This window comes from Strongyloides ratti, scaffold srae_chrx_scaffold0000006 (genome assembly GCF_001040885.1).
Source record: "Strongyloides ratti genome assembly S_ratti_ED321, scaffold srae_chrx_scaffold0000006".
In the NCBI taxonomy this organism is placed as follows: Eukaryota; Metazoa; Nematoda; class Chromadorea; order Rhabditida; family Strongyloididae; genus Strongyloides; species Strongyloides ratti.
This window is the reverse complement of record NW_020171514.1, coordinates 1-17162: the sequence shown is the minus strand read 5'-3', so window position 1 is coordinate 17162 and position 17162 is coordinate 1. Positions and strand designations below refer to the sequence as shown.

General features: G+C 22.5%; 4 protein-coding genes across 4 annotated transcripts; 1 reads left to right on the top strand and 3 right to left on the bottom strand.

Annotated features, from left to right (window-relative positions):
* Positions 1–715: 715 nt before the first annotated feature.
* SRAE_X000231850 (Hypothetical protein) lies at positions 716–3692 on the bottom strand (the record flags this gene model as incomplete). Its single annotated transcript, XM_024645517.1, has 7 exons — positions 716–811; positions 1016–1153; positions 2408–2519; positions 2874–3045; positions 3087–3162; positions 3219–3411; positions 3634–3692. 7 exons carry the CDS (start codon positions 3690–3692, stop codon positions 716–718), a joined length of 846 nt encoding a protein of 281 aa, XP_024499792.1.
* A 12-nt stretch (positions 3693–3704) lies between these two features.
* Positions 3705–4333, bottom strand: SRAE_X000231800 (Hypothetical protein; the record flags this gene model as incomplete). The annotated part of the gene is made up of 2 exons (XM_024645516.1): positions 3705–4116; positions 4164–4333. 2 exons carry the CDS (start codon positions 4331–4333, stop codon positions 3705–3707), a joined length of 582 nt encoding a protein of 193 aa, XP_024499791.1.
* A 6938-nt stretch (positions 4334–11271) lies between these two features.
* SRAE_X000231700 (RNA-directed RNA polymerase, luteovirus family-containing protein) lies at positions 11272–11790 on the top strand (the record flags this gene model as incomplete). The annotated part of the gene is made up of 2 exons (XM_024645515.1): positions 11272–11361; positions 11422–11790. 2 exons carry the CDS (start codon positions 11272–11274, stop codon positions 11788–11790), a joined length of 459 nt encoding a protein of 152 aa, XP_024499790.1.
* Positions 11791–13135: 1345 nt separating this feature from the next.
* SRAE_X000231600 (Hypothetical protein) lies at positions 13136–13654 on the bottom strand (the record flags this gene model as incomplete). The annotated part of the gene is made up of 1 exon (XM_024645514.1): positions 13136–13654. A coding segment is annotated over one exon (519 nt), but the record flags the coding sequence as incomplete, so codon positions are not given.
* Between the last annotated feature and the right edge of the window lie 3508 nt (positions 13655–17162).

The window sequence follows — 17162 nt, the reverse complement described above, 5'->3', positions numbered from 1 at the left end:
TATTATTGTTTGTTTTTTATTTTCAAACATATTGAATAGTAATTAAATTATTATTTTTTTATATTTTGATAATTTTTTTAATATAAATAATTATTAAGCTATTATTGCTTTATATAATTATTTTCCTTAAAAATAAATTAAAATGTTTGATGTTTTTATATTTTTATTTTGATATTTTCTTTTTCTTTTTTTAAAAAATTGTTTTTTTTTTTAAAAAGTTATAGGACATTGAAAATTAAAAAAATTCACAAAATTTTTAGCTTATCTTCAGAAGCTTATATCTTGCTTCAAAATTAATTTTTTCAACATGTTAATATGAAAAAGAAATTAATTGTGTAATGCACTCTTCGTAGACGACGAATTTCATTTTATGTGTAAACTACTAATTTTTTTTTTCCTTTTCGTTGTGTGATTATTTTTTGCAATGATTAATATTAAATAAAAGCATTTGTATTCAAAACATGCATTAAAATAAAAATTCAAAATAAAATGCATATTATTAACGTTTTTTTAGAAATTAAAATAAATTTTTTTCGACGACGTTTTTTGATAAGATAATTTTTTTTATTAAGAAAAAATTTAAATAATGAAAAATTTTTTTTTGTTTTTATTCAATTTTGCATATAACGTTAAAACACGACGAAAAATGATTTTTTTTTTTTTGTGTATCTAGTTTCATCAAGATTAACACGATCCTGTGTCTTATTCTTGCAAGTTATTCGTTTGGCGTTTTAAAGTCGTTCTTTGCTTCGGCGTTTCTTGCGTTCTTCTGATGTTTTGCCATTTTTTGACGTTGTTTTTTATCTTTGACCTTAAAATAAATCGATTAATTTACTAGATAAGACAGAAAAGTAAAACAAATGACCTGAAAAAGCAACAAGCATAAGGGGGAATTATAGGATAGCACGGATTTTACTTTAACGACAAAATATACGTTTTACAAAACACCTAACTAGGTACTAATAGGTTTCTAGTTTAGCCTACATATTGTATGCTCCTAGTTCTCAAGAATTACTCTTAATAACTCGCATCTCTTACTTCTTGATCGTCTTGTAAATTGGAACGACTTCTCTGCAACTTCTTCACTGCCGCTTGGACCATCTCTTCGCTCTCCGTTTCCAGTGCGACCTGTTTGGTAGCTTGCTCTTTTAAGCTAAGTGAGTAAACATAGTCTTATGTCAGTAGAGTCTGCCTGGCTTGCTTCATGACTACAAAATTGTCTATTCCAAATTTTTTTGACACGTTTTTTGAACGACTAGCTATTATTGAGATTAGGTAAAGTTTTCTACAACCACGCTAAAAACTTTACTAAATTAGCAATCGAAATGTAGACCCTGTGTGTACACAGGAGAGGAGTAACTATGACAAATTTGATTTTATGCACTTCGAAGTCTCAAATTTCTATTCCTTTAATATTTTTCTTATTACTCTATGCTGTCAAAGTTTTTCCTAGACAAATTTTTAGTATCATAGCTGTTTCTCGTTCTACCATTGAAGAAACAGCTTTGACAAATTTGTCGATTTTTTTCTATGTTTTTAGAAGCATTTTTAGGCTTCACTGAAAACCAACTTGTCACAAAAATTGACGACAATTCAAAAATTCACTTCTAAATGTCACAATTAAAAACATTGTTAAAAAAAGTTGTTTTAAGGGAAAATTTGTAAATAACATCGAAAATATTTTTAATTTATATAATAATTAATATAAAAACAATAAATTAATACAAAATAATTTTTATTAAACAAATAAAAAAAAAAAAATAAATGTAATAAAACAATTAAATAGTTTTATGTAATTTTTTATTTATTTATTTGTGTATAAATAAACATGAAAAAAAAATCTAAATAGTAATAATACAAAATTATATAAACTTACATACTAATTATTTCCACCTCCAAAATATATTAATATAAGTATCTTAAAATTGTAAAAAAAATTTTTAAAACTTACTTTTTAAAATTTTCTATAAATATTCTTAAATTTATTTCAATATCGTTTTCAATTTAATTTGTATAAATAAAAAATTTTAAAAGGTGATATTTTTTTCATACGTAAATATTTTTCTAGAAAAACGTGTTAAAGCACAAATAAAGTTGTACCATAGTAATAGAATAGAAACTTTTTTATTATCACTTCAAAAATAAAATAATTTAAAACTATTATTAGAATTAAAAATAAAGAATTTATAATAATTAAAATTATGGAAATTAAAAAATAAAATTTTTTAAGTTATAAAATAAATTTTTTTTATAGTAAAAATTTTGTTAAAAGAAATGTTCCAAAAGTAAAATTCCAGTGAATAATTAAAAAGGCCTTTTATTTGTATAATTTATTCAAAATTTATTCTAAAAGTGAGACAAAATTTAATTTTAAAAATAAACTATTTATTTTCCAATTTAATGAAACTTTTGACATTATTGTAGAACAACTATTTCTTCTATTTTTGCTTAAATTAAATAATTGTTTAATTTTTGCATTTAATGATTCAAACCGTTTACAATTTAAAACTTTTAACGAACTAACTTTAGATAAATAATATGGGTAATGGTATAAATAATGAAACTTTTTACTTAGAACATAATCCTTGTGTAAAAATTCCTTAATTTGTTTCATAAATATATCAATAATATTTTGAAGTTGATTAATTTTATCTTCTTTTAATTATCTATGTTGAGATATAATGTTGTATATAGTCAATAAAGACCGTAATAATAAACAGCCAGGAAAAAAAACATCTGGATCACATATTAAAAAAAAAGATTTTTTATTATTCATAATCCGAAATAATATTTTAAGTAATGCCATTAATTCAAAACCAGATAATTAAAATATGTTTTTTTTTAGTGGTTCTTTTAATAAATTACTGAAATACCCATCTTTAATTAAACTTTTTATAGATTGAGTATTTTTATCAGTATAATTAACTTCGCAGATTTTTTGTTCGAGTGATAGAAGATCAAGTGATATAACATTATAAGGAACAAAATCCTTATTAAAAAGTATAAGTTTTTGCATAACAGCATAAACAATATATCCGGCAAAACCTTCTTTTATATCATGAAAATTATCATTACCAATAAAAAACTTTCAGAATTATTTCTCGAAAATAATGGATTATTTGCTCCATCACTGTTTTTAACAGAAACAAGTTGATTCCACTTCTATTACAAGTTCTAAAAAGTAACAAATTACTGTTTAATTAAAAGTACAAAAGAACATGGCATAAACTATTCAAAAAAACATGATCTCCAACAAACACATAAACATAACATTGCTTTGGTACTCCAAAATCTTCTATTATTAATTCATCAAACATTTTTAAAATTTCTTTTTTTAATTGATCATATTTTACAGTTTTTACAATATCACTTCTTACAACTTCAAGTGTTTGTAGAAAATTTAATTTACTTCTTAAATTCAAAATTTTGTTGTCATTTGGTAATATAATTTTATATGCCAAGTGCATAAATAAACAATGAAATTGTTTTTGAAGGATGTATATAATAAAATAAATTTCGATCAACTCTGCTTTCATTATTATTGAAACCAAAATTTTATCTGGATTATTTATAAAAAATTTTGCTAGATCCGTTTAAGCTTGTTTAATCAAATCATTTATGTTCAATGAAAACAATGCACTACTGATTTCACCATAATTTTCAAAATTTAATGGAGTTATTGTAAGAAGCATCGATTTTCTAATTTAACCAAGATATATTCCTGTATCAGAGGCATTGTTAAAATAATCAGCAGTCTCTATTAAAAAATAATTTTGCCATTCTTTCATATCCTTTTGATTAACATCTCGAAATTGATTTATTTTGTTAATAAAATTTTCAGATAAATTATCAGAATTTCCCCGTTTAAAATATTCATCTAATTCGATTTCTGGAAAAGTTAAATTTTCCTTTTCATTATCTCTATTTACCAAGTTTTCATCATCAACAGTATTACTAATATTTGAAATGATATTATCAGATTCAAAATAAAAATTATTTTCATCAACAGCTGGAATTCTCTGACGATTCGAAACATTGGATGAAATAAAATGTTTATTCTTAATGTGTGATTTATATCCTTTTATTTTAAAAGTATGATTATATGTTTGAGATATTCTAAAAAAAGATTTTTTAAATTTTTAATAAATAAAATAAATTCTTACCTATTACTTTTATGATTTTTACATATTTCTTCTAAATATAAATAACATTTTTTCTGATAATATTCATAAGTATGATTATCTTTGAAGTGTTTTTCCAAATTTGCAAGTGGAGCTTTAAAGTTATCACTAATACCGTTTTCTTCACAACAATGTTGACAATAAATAAGCATTATAGGTACTTTTCAGTTTCGGTAGAAATAAATTTTGTTTAAAAAAAAAAGTACGAAAAAATTGAAAAATTAAAAATTTTATTTTTTTTTTGAGTAGAGGAGATTCTTTTGCATATATAATAATTAAAAAATTATTAAATTTTGTTAATTTTCTCTTTTTTTTTACGTGTCTTCTTCCGACGACCAGAAGGTTGCTATATCTCGCACAATTTGGATGAAAGGATTTTCTTGCTTATTTCTCTACTTCCATATTAATTCAGCGAGGTAACTGTCTGGCATATTTCTAGAAGTACCTCTCTGCTTCTTGTTCCTCCATTTGGCACTTCCCCACATTCTTTCAATAGTCTGAGTATAAGCTCCAGACTCAGGATTCACAAAAATGGAGTACTTGTGATCAACCTTGAAGTGAGTGAATTTCTAGTTTCTTCTTACATAATTTGACCAAAACTAGTTCTTCGCTTCATAAAAATAACAACGGCTTCTTTTTTGGTCGCTAATAAACTAAAAATCTCTATTTCAGCAAAAAAACACTTAATTTGGAAAAAAAAATTTTGTGAAAAAATGACTGTTAGAAAAAGTTGAATTTCTTGATGATTTTTTTATCAATTGATCTAATTCTTTTATCATTGTTTTCCTGACAAGTCAATTATCAAATATCAATTACCTTTGAATTAAATTTATCACTTTTTTTGATAAGAATTATCATTTAAAATTTGTTTCTACTGAAACTGAAAAGTACCAATTTTTTCTACCGGAAAATTGAAAGAAAAACAAAAAAATAGAAACACACGTTTAGACACTTTGGTTGCAAAATTGGTGTCACAGATAAAATCAATGTAACTAATTGACATTTTTCAAAAGTGCCACAACTTTCTAACAAAATTGAAAAACCGAAATTTAATCTATATTTTTTTTCATTTTTTAGAACTGAAAATTCATGAAGATTTTAATTTAAATCCAATCGTCTTGCAGAAATATTTAATAAAGAAAGCAAAACTTCAAATGGATTTACTTCATCAACACTTTTTTTTTGTAAAAATTGACAATTTGAAAAAAATGTTTTTTCACCATTTCTAAATTTATATTATACATTTTTTCAAATACATTGTATATTTGGCCAAAATTGTTTTCTATTAGTTTTATTATTCGAAAAACTGTCGAGATCACTTATCGGCATCTTTTCCCACTAATAATAATTATTTTTATTAATTTTAAAATTTTTTTATTTTTCGTATAGTTCTCGCATTAACACCATCTTTTAACTTTTTTTTACTTAGACAAAATGATTGAATTTTGTTAATTGGTTAAAAATACTTGATAAAATCAATATAGAATCCTTTTTTTTATGTATTTCTTCATGTAATTGAAGGCAGACATCAATTGATACAAAAGTAATTACTTTATTATGTTCTTTATTCATTTCATTAATATTTTTTCAAAGTATTAAAAAATATAAATAATATAATTTACTTTCATAGCTTTTTTTGCATCTTTATAAATTTTCTATCTTAAAAGTTTTGTTTCATAGATTCTTTTAAATCTCCAAAGATCTAAAAAAGTAAAATAAATAAAAAAAATTTTTTTGTTACAGTTGGTTGAAAGGTTCTTTTTTTAAAATATTCATTTTTGAAATAACTAATATTTTTCTAAAATAGTTAAAATAAATAGTCAAAAGAAAATATCAAATAACAAAAGATTTAATGTATAAATGATTGTACGTTATAAAAATTTGAAACATTTATGAAAAAAAGTTTATATCATAGTAGTATTTGTATTCCTTCTAAAAGACTGTTAAAGTTAACGTTAAATGAATAAGACAAAAAGTTTTTTTTCTCTTAGATAGTTTATTCTCCTTCAACGTATTTTTGTGACTTTTATAATTGCTAGAAAATTAAGTAAGATTTTATAAACAACTACTCTTTTTTACAAAAAGAGTTTATAAAACAAGTAGATAAAAACTTCAACAAATAGTCTAAAATTAATAATTATGATAAAAATTTTTATTCCCTATAGGATCAGACCTTGTTCCAATCTTGGTCCGTTTGGGTGCTAGCAATAATATAACATTATTGGCATAAAAAATAAGTATTTTGGTACATAGCTGTTTTAGTATCAAACTTTTTAAAAATAATTTTTTTAAGAGATTTTTTTAAATAAAATTAAGTTTATTTTCTTCATAAATTGTTAATTTATTGTATTTTTATAAAATCACGTTAGTTATAGTTTATTTTTTATTATAAACTTTTTGTATTGTCTTTTATATTCTGATTTGAATATCCAGAGGAATCAAAAGTTCTTCATTGTAAAATTTTAGATCATTTTAAAAATTTCCATGGAAAGGATAAAAATAAAAAAAAGATAAAAAAATTCAGTGTAATCATAAAGAGTGTATTGAAAAAAAAAATCGTGAAATGTATTTATATTTTTCGTATTAATAATTGTGAAAAAATTTAAATTAATTTAGATTAGAAAAAGAATACAAAAGATTGTGTACTTGATTTTTTTCAGCTAGATTATAAGGTCATTTTAGAACATTTCACAAAAATAGAAATAATTTGAATTTTCAAAATATTATTGTAATGGATGCTGATTTTATAAATGAAAATAATATTATTCAAAATAGTGAAAATATAGTTGATGAAAAAGATAAAATAGAAGAAATTTTTATTAAATAATGAAGCAGAAGAAAATGTAAAATATTATTAAAGACAATTACATTCAAAACGTGAAAAAAATGATTTAAATGAATTAATATATTTTTACAAAAATAAAATTTTCAGTTATTTTAATGAAAGTTTTAATGCTGAAATTTTTTTCAACTATAATGACGTTGATAAAAAAACTAAAAGTAAATACACTAAAACTACTAAAAAATGCTTTGTTAAGTAATCAAATTGAAAATATAATTACAAAATTGAAAAATACTGTTTAAACATTTAAAATTGTTAATCCCGATGTAAGAATAAATTCTGATACACAAACTGATTCTTCTGAAATAAAAGAAAATAAATATTTATTTTATATCGATATAAAAAGTTTACCAATTTTTTTACGTAGCATGAAGACTAAACCGAAAAAAAATGTAAAATTAATAATTTATGGAGATGATTTACAGGGAAGTAATTTACTTGGATTAAATATTCGCTCTGGAAATTTATTTTATATGGCATATAAATTTAACATACCAACCATATAATTTTCTAATGAAAATTATTTTGTCTTTTGTTCATATACTACCTTCTTCCAGAGATAGCTAATTTCTTTATACAAAATGCGCTGAATATATAAGTTTATTTATTTATTTATAAAAAAAAACAAATAAAGGAAAAAGAAAAGAAAGAAAAATAAATTAAAATTAATATTTTATCCATTTTATTTAAATTTTCTTGCTATTTATATCTTATTATAATAGGCGGTGTCCCGGTTATTAAAGCAAATAATATAATTGCTTCAAAAAAAAGTTTGCAATTAAAAAAAATTCAAATGATAAGTTTTTTATTTAGTACTATTTCAAAGGAAACAAAATATTTAATTCAAACAATTTTAGAAAAAATTCGTAAAGCAAAAGTTTAATATAATGGTTTCTGTTTATATATAATAATAAAACTTTCATCGGTAATCATTCTTATTTACAAGATTTTTTTTTTGAGTAAAGCATGTGCTTCAACTTCAAATATGGTCTGCCGTTTTTGTAAAATTACTGGAAATTATAATTATTTTAAAAAACACGTTGTGAATCTTAAATAGACATATTAAGTACCTTTACAACTTAGGCTGCAACCATAACAACTCATCATATACTATGGTCAAAAAAGTTGCATTGTTAGTGATACTTTCAAGTGCTACGAATTAAATTTTTTTTTATTTTTATTTATTTTTAATTATATAAAAAGTCTTTTATTTAGTAAAAAATTTTGTTAATCATCGTCAATTTGCTCTCAGTGTAGAAGTTAACAAATTATGAACCAATATTAACAAATCAGTAACTTATGATACATATAGATTACTAAAACAACACTATAATAGAGCTTATTATTAACCAATAAAAAACAACCAAATAGCAAAAGAAAAACTCCCATAAATTATACCCTGAAAAAACTAGAGTAGAAAAAATGAAAACAAACAAAATGAAATAATTAACTAACATTTAGATCAAAAATTTTTTGAAAACTTAAGAAAAAGTTGCAGGAAATGGTATTAATATATGAACTCCATTTCCAAAAAATAATTTCTATATAATATTTTAGACTTTCACAAGGAAAACTAACAATTAGTCTACTAACTAACCTAACCAGCATAGAATCCCAAGAAAAAGAAGAAGTAATCAAACAACCAAGATAACAAAAAAAATGAAATACTAAATAATTATTTATAATTGCTTTTTTAATTAATTCGTTTAACTTTTTTTCACTCCCCACATCTACATTTATTAACAACTAACTAGTATATTTAGTAATTTTTGATTTCTTGATATGACTAACCCAAACAAAATATCATTAATCCATACTAATAATTGTTACTAACCAAAAATTACACGTCGAAAATCGAAACAGAATTCTAAGTTTAAAGCCCAAATTAACTACCAACCAAACAAATAGGACAATTTAAAATTTGACGCGTGGAAGTAAATTCTAACCAATAATATATAAAGAATAGATTACTAGTATTTAGGAATAATCGCTAATAATATTAAGATAATCACTTATCATTATTACACTAAAGTTATTTAATAATAAATTCTTTCAATTTTTTATGTTTTTTATTTCTAACCAAGAAAATACAAAAACGCATCAAACAGTTGACTTATCAATAACTACTAAACATAATTTGTAACTTATACTCTTACCATTAATTTGTAATTTTTAATTTTCTGTTGTATGGTAGACGCCAATACTAGTATAAAAGAGTTTTAGAGAACCATTTTTGGTAGTCTATGTTTCTTTTTTAATAAAAGATATGCGCACAACATAACATTTCATATTATTATTGTTTTAAATTTAAATAAAATATAGAATAACCATTGAAAAAGAAATAATTTTTAAAATTTTGATATAAGGCCGTCATTAAAAACAGTACTACCAAAAAAAAAATAAAGACAAATTAAATGTATGAATAGAAGATTCATATAAATTTTACCAAGAATTATATGAAAAGAACACTCAACCACTACCAATATTATAAATTTTTTAACTAAATAAAAAATACAATTAGTAACCGGAAATTTGAGATAACAAATAGGAAAAAACTTGAAAAAATAATTTGTAGTGCAGCAAATTTTTTAGAATGCAATTTTAATAGCATAACAGGAAAATTTTAAGCACGACTTAATTGTAGTAAAATTATTTTACTAGATTTTATTAAAGAAATTGAGGAAAGCAATATAAAATTAATTACAAAAGAAATTTGTCAAGGTATCACAGTCTGCTTTTGAAGACAGATGATTAAGAAAAACTTACACTTCCAAACTTCTATAAATCAATAACCACTTTGAATCACATATATAAACTACTTACCACTATTTCCCACACAACATTACTAGACAAAATAGAAGATAGTATACTGACACCGATTAGTCAGAAAGGTCTGAAAACCAGATCTAAAGAATGTTCAGATGCATTACAAAAAGACATAGCAATAAATTTGGATAATCTGTATAGAATAGATAAAGATAGCAGAAAACACTTAGATGTAGTGTTCATTAAATTTCAAAAAGCATTTAATTTACTATATGCTTTTCTAATCTCCAGGCTAATAGAAAAGCTTCCTTTAATAAAAACTGCTATAAGTTTAATATTAAAAAAATAATATCCTAATAATCTAAAATAAAATTAAAAAAATGAATTATCAAAGAACTTTGATATTAGCACAAGGCTTTCCACAAAACGATAAGCTATCCCCCACTATTACTATATGTTAAAAGGTATAATTCATTTGCAATTTACAAACTTTCTTCTTTACAAACAAAATTACCTCCTATTACTTCGATTTCTGTATATATGGATGATAGTAAAATTTATTTCAATTCATCTAAAAATTTAAGTAATAAATTTGAGCTAATTCAAAATATATACAAAAATTTTAGTTTTAAATTTAAAAATTCGAAATCTGAAACAATTGGTGAAAAAATAAACCCTGAAATTCTAAGAGAATCTCCAAGACTTAATGATAAAGAATCATACAAATATCTTAGTATCAATCAAAAATTTATATCTGATATAAATAACACCGAAAAATTATTAATCAATGAAGCAATAATATTTATGAGAAAAATTTAAAATTAAAAAATACTGACTAGGATGATAGCACTACTTTAAACAAATACTTTTGTTCCAAAAATATTATATGTTGCAAATTACACATTCTACAAAGGTAAAACATCGATGATAATAGCATTAGGAAATAATTTAGATTCAGTAATTATATCTAAGATTTCTAAAATGTTTCAAATATAAAAAAATTCTTTAAAATCACGTATTTACTTACCTAGGAAAAGAAGAGAAAGTGGTTTCCCAAATTTGAGAAATGAGATATTTCCATCATTGATTACTATAAGCGCTTACACAGCATACTCAGAAGACGAAGAAACAAGATCTTCAAATAGATATTTAGCTAGAATTTGATAAAATGATAATTATTAAAAAGTTAACCTGATTGATAAACATAATAAAGAAATGGAAAGATGCAGAGAACCTAAGAAACCATGTGTCACTTTTGATGAGAATGAAATGCGCAAGACAATCCGTCAGATTCTAATTGAAGAAATAGGTGATGTGAACATTGACTTTAAACCTCACAACCAATTTTGGAGTCGTAGATAGGCTTGGTGTGTTAACGATGGACATTCCAGAATACGTAGAAATGTGACTGGTAACTACAAAGTTTATGTGCTTAGAAAGGTGAAGCGAAGAATCGCTGTAGAGAACTGGATTTATAATGTTATGGATGATTACTTATGTAACGATGTTTACATCACAACTAGTAGTAAGCTTGAAACAGGAAAAACTAGACTTTTGTTAGCAAGTGACACAGTGTCATACATCTGATTCGAACATCTGTAACGACCAATTGAAAATGTATGGAAAAGTAAGAGAATACTGCTAGATCCTGGAAAAAGTGTATCTTGTTACGTTGTTGATAGAGTAAAACAGTTAAGTGGTCGTGTTAATATTATGTTGGATTATGATGATTTCAATTCACAACATTCATTGTTCGCTCAACATGTTGTTATTGACGAAGTTTGTAAGTACGTCAGATATAATGAACATAACGGGAAAAGATTAGTTGATTCGTTCAACCATATATATGTATATTGTAAAGAAAAATGTTTAGGAAAAGCAAGGTACGGCTTGATGAGCGGTCACAGAGGTATAACATTCTTAAATAGTATCTTAAATGTAGCATACATCAGGTTAACAAGTGATGATTTTTACAAGGATTTGGACATCGAATTTGATTAAATAACAGTTTTTAAGTTTTTTTAATTTCTTGATACTATATAGTGTTTGGGGTTTTATCCTACGGCAGCGCACCAATAAAACTTATTAATTTATATATTTTCTTATAAAATATATCTTAAATTTTATTAAAATAATAAAATAAGCACTAATAAGTGTGACTATTAAATTAAGACAAAAGATTGGAATACCAATAAAAGAAGTTAAAAATAAAAATAAAATATATAGTTTAAATTTTTAAAGATGGCGTCTACTTTTACTCGCGTAAAACTACCTTTTCCAAAACCCCAACAGTAGATTAAATATTTTATTTAGAACACTTTATAAATGTTAAAATTATATAAGATAATTAATTAAAAAAAAAAAAACCTAAAATATTCAAAATTATAATAATATATATAACGTGAGTTAAAATTAAAAGTATGATAAAATAATTCATCTTATTTTTAACATCCTTTTATATACTAAAATAGTCATCACAAAGAAGATTTTTATCATCGCTTTTTTTTTTTTTTACTTTATCATCAATTTCTAACTCACTAAATATATTATATTTTTTTTAAGAAAATGTTATAAGTTAGAGGATAAGTATAGCAAAATTTAATACTTTATGTGTTTTAATATTTTTGAATAAATTAGCCTTACTTTTTAAAAATTTAATAATTTTTTAACCGTTTTTATAATACAATTAAAAAAAATTTATCCATAATATTTTTTTAAAAAAAAGAGTTTTAATTAAAATTTTATTGTTGTGTAAACTTAAAATAACCACTCTTATTAATGATATAATATAAATGATATAAAATTTATTTTTTGGTACTATTCCGTTACACTCCCCCCCAAATTAAAATGAATGAAACTTACCTTAAAAATAATTTTTTTGAAAAAAAAGCTTATCAGATTCTCCATCTTGTTTTCTACAAGATGGATAAAAAAAAATTAAAAAATTTATTAAAATTAAAAAATTAAACAAAAAAAAAAATTTTTTATTCATTTAAAAAAGAATTAAACGATGCAATATCTCTCAATATTGCATCGAATTCTTTTCCTTTATTTTGTTTTCTCCATGTAAATTCATACATGTACCCATTTAGCATGCTACGATGGGTTCCGTTGTAGCGTCGGTTTCTTTCTTTCACCGACCTTCAGACCCGTTCGATGTTTTGGGTGTGAGCATTTGTAAGTGGATTCACAAAATGTTATTTGTGGTTCACTTGCAAATTCTGAAACTCAGAATCTTATACTTGGGAATACCCTTTTCACATATCAGAAATTATAAGGGTTTCTGGAGCCACCCTTCTTTTCAGCATCTCCAGAAGCGTTGCCGAGCTTCTATCTGAAACAGCCTTCACGAAGCAAGGCTTCGTTTCTCTGCAGATGCCTCCAAAACACCACTGTTGCTGAAGCATGCGGCCACAGTGGTTCTTCCTTCTGACGAATAGTTTTTGTCTACTTCCACAGTTTTCCCCTTTCCTCCAATGGGATTTTGATCCCTGCTTTCTACATAAAGACATACCTCTTGGAGGTAGTTGTTAAAATCCACATTTGTATTGTGGTTCATTTCCAGCTCCTTCTTGCAAAAATCCACGGAAATATGTTCTTGTTCCCACCAGTAAATAAATGAAACTGCCGTCTTGAAGAGGATCTTGGTATCTTGAAACCAAGTTTCTACTCGTACTCCAGATTCTTTCTTACATTCCTTAATGTAGCATCTCCAACGGATCTGCTTCCCAAACTGCAGTTTCATTTGATGTTTCTTACTGCATTCCTTTTCTTCAGGAATTATTCCATGACTTTGGAAGAATATAACTGCAGCTTTTTCATCGACGATTTTTTTGGTTAATTGTGAAAAATTTATTATTTTTATCTAAAAATAAAAAAATTAAATTTATCATAATTTTTTATTATAAATTAAAAAAAAAATGACTCAAATATCAAATCCCATCATGTTTCCAATTTTTATCAGTTATTTTTTTATTCCCATCATTATCAGTTAATATGTAAAAAGGTTATTTATGATTTGTACTTTATTTAAGTCTATTCTATTTCTTTTATGTGATTAAGTTTTTATTTGAAAAAATTTTATTAATTTTCAAGTACTTTCATTCATTTTAATTTGGGGGGGGGGAGAATATTACCGAAAAGTACCGATTACTTTTTTTAACTTTTTAAATAAAGTGCTTTTTATTTTAAACTTAAATTTAATAATAAAACCTTCAATTTTTTTATTTTTTTTTTGTAGAAAATAAAAAATTAAATATACAAAATTTGTTAGGAAAAAAAGTTATTAAAAATTTCCATCTGTATAATTCAACCAAAATTGTTTCTTTTATAAATAATTTGCTTAAAATTAACCTCAAATTTTTTTGATTTTAATTTAATTTTTTAGAATGCCAAAAACAAGCCAAATATAAGTTACAAAAAAAAGTCATACTAAATAAACTTATCAAAAACTCATCTTATAAATTGTACAATAATAAAATTTATACTTTCTTTATTATACTTTGAAATAAATTTTTTGTTGAAAAAGTAAAGGAATATTAAAATTGATATAAATAAAAAAATTTAAATATAGTAATAATTGGAATTTTACTTAATTTTTAATAATATATTAACGGCTAAAATTTTATTTTTAATTTATATTCAATTATATAGTCTTCTATAAAAAGCAATTATTGTTTCTATAAAATAACTATTTTTGGTTATAAAAATAATGATAATTTTAAAAGTTAATAGAATATGCTAGTAGTCGATATGACATCATTTGTATAATTTTTATTATGATAACAAATGTTTATTTGAAATAAATAAAAATTTTATCAATATTATATCTAAATTTTAAATTATTATAAAAATATTTTCTAATGTTGTTTTAAAGATTTAGTAATTAATATCAACATGCATGTATAATATTTTTTAATAAAAAAATATAATATTCTAATTTTGTAATCATATTCTTTTTAAATATAAGCATTGATAGCAGTTAACATTTTATAAATTTTACTAGACAATAAAAATAGACTGAATTTTTACGTTAACCATTATTTATTATTTTTTTTATCATTAAATTTATTGTATTACTAATAAATGCATTTATAAATTTTAATGTAATAGTTTAAAATCTAAAAAAATTAAAAAATGATTCTAGTAGATTATTCTCAATATTCAAAAAGATTTAAATTATAATTAAGTTTAATATTTGTTATGTAAAACAATTTAATAATATTAAGGTATTATTAAATGTATTTAGTAAAACAAATTTTGTATTTTTTTAGTGTCAATGAAATAAAACTATATTTTGAAGTTTTGTCAATATTGTTTTAGAGTATTGATGTTTGACGCTAATAAACTCTTATCAACAAGTAAAATTTTTATTTAAAAAAAAATATATATATATAAATAAAAAAAATGTTTAAACTACCATGCAATATAAAATATAAATATTTAATTTCTCTTAAAATAATGCCGCATACAGGTTTTGAACCTGTGACTTTCTCTTTACGAGAGAGACGCTCTGCCACTGAGCTAATACGGCGAAAGGGATCTAGTAAATGGCAATCAATAAAGTGTTTATATAATTTATAAGAACAATTATTATTCAAAGCTTTAAAAAAAATTTTCAAAAGCTCTAATTATTTAATAATAGCACTTAAAGTAGTAATCATTTTTTTGGTACATTTTAAACATATTTTTTAATGTTAATATAAAATTTACGATTATATTTATTTAATAATTATTTTATAATTTTTTTAATGTATTTTAGAATAAAAAAAATACACTGAACTTTTTTATACAAACCATTACTATTTTTTATAAAATTTTTTCATTTGTCTTGAAAAAATTTTTTTTTTCACTTTAAACTATGTTGTTTAACGTTTAAATAAGCGTGCTGGTGATAAAAAATTATTTTAAATAAGAATTTAAACACCAAAAATTTGCAATTTTTTACAAGCTAAAATATTTATATAAACAATTTAAATTAATTTATTGTAAAAACATAAATAAACTTTTTATAGTTTTTTGAAAGTATTATATATATACTTAGCAATAGTATTAACTAATTGAATACTAATACAATAAATGTTATTTTTTCACTTGTATTTAATAAACCTTGATAAAAAAAAACTAATGATTAGTATTTTTGCTACCAATTACTTACATTTGACAAAAAAATAAACTTATTTTAAATAATTTGTTATTTTAATATTCATAAAACTTTTAAATTATTTAAAAATTTTATATTATAAAAACAATTTTTAATTTTGATTTAATATTAGTAGCTTTAATTATGATTACAACATCATGCGCAGTTTTTTCAAAATCACTATCTTTTTTTTAAGATTTATATAATTATTCATTCTTTTTCTAAATTTTTGTAGTACATTTTTAAACTTTTTAGTTAATTTACATTGATTACTCTTTTATTTTTAAAAATCTATAAAAAAACTTTTTCACGCATTTTAACTATGTTAAAACTATCAATTATTCTTATTTTTATTAATTTATTTAACTTTTTTAAAACTTTTTCTAATATCAATATTTTTACCATTTGATTACATGTTACCACAATTTTGCTACTTTTGAACCTTTTCTTCAAGAACACTCATTTTTTTATGTTTTCAAATCAGTTTTTTTTATTTATATTTTTTTCTGTTTAACTATATGTAAAATAATATAACTTCTTTTTCAAATCTTAATTTTTTAAATTTCTTTTAATTATATACAATCTTTCAACTTTATTACAAATTGTTCTTAAAGATAAAATAGTTTTTTAACTAATTCTTGCAAATAACATTTTTCTCTTTATTAACAATCATTATTTATCAGATTTTATAATCATTTAAATTTGGGGGAGGATATAACATAATAGTACCATTTTAATCTTTTCAAACAATTTTAAACGTCATTAAATACTGTATGTATCAATAAAGTTTTTTTAATAAAATAATATGTTATTTTGATTTTTTTTATTTAAAAACATTAAAATAAACATTTATCATTATTCTACAGCAACTTCAAATGAAAAATTTATCCAAAAAAAAAAAGATTATTTTAAAAAAGAGAAATGTTATATTTTACATAAAATAAAAATGCAGTTTGTAAAGCAGTTTAATGAAAAATGTTATCACTAGATAGCAAAGTTGTATTTTTTCTATCAATCTTAATAAATTAGAAATTTATAAAAATAGTTTTATTAGTGATTTAGCTACTATCAGGCAAGAACAAAATCGTGAACTTTTTATTACTTATTAACTTTTTATAGGTTAATCAATATTATAAAAGTTCTAAATAATTAAAATTATTTTTAACATTACCTCAAATTTGCTCATGTTTTCTGCTTAGTATTTTTAGATCGTACTCTAGACAACATTAAT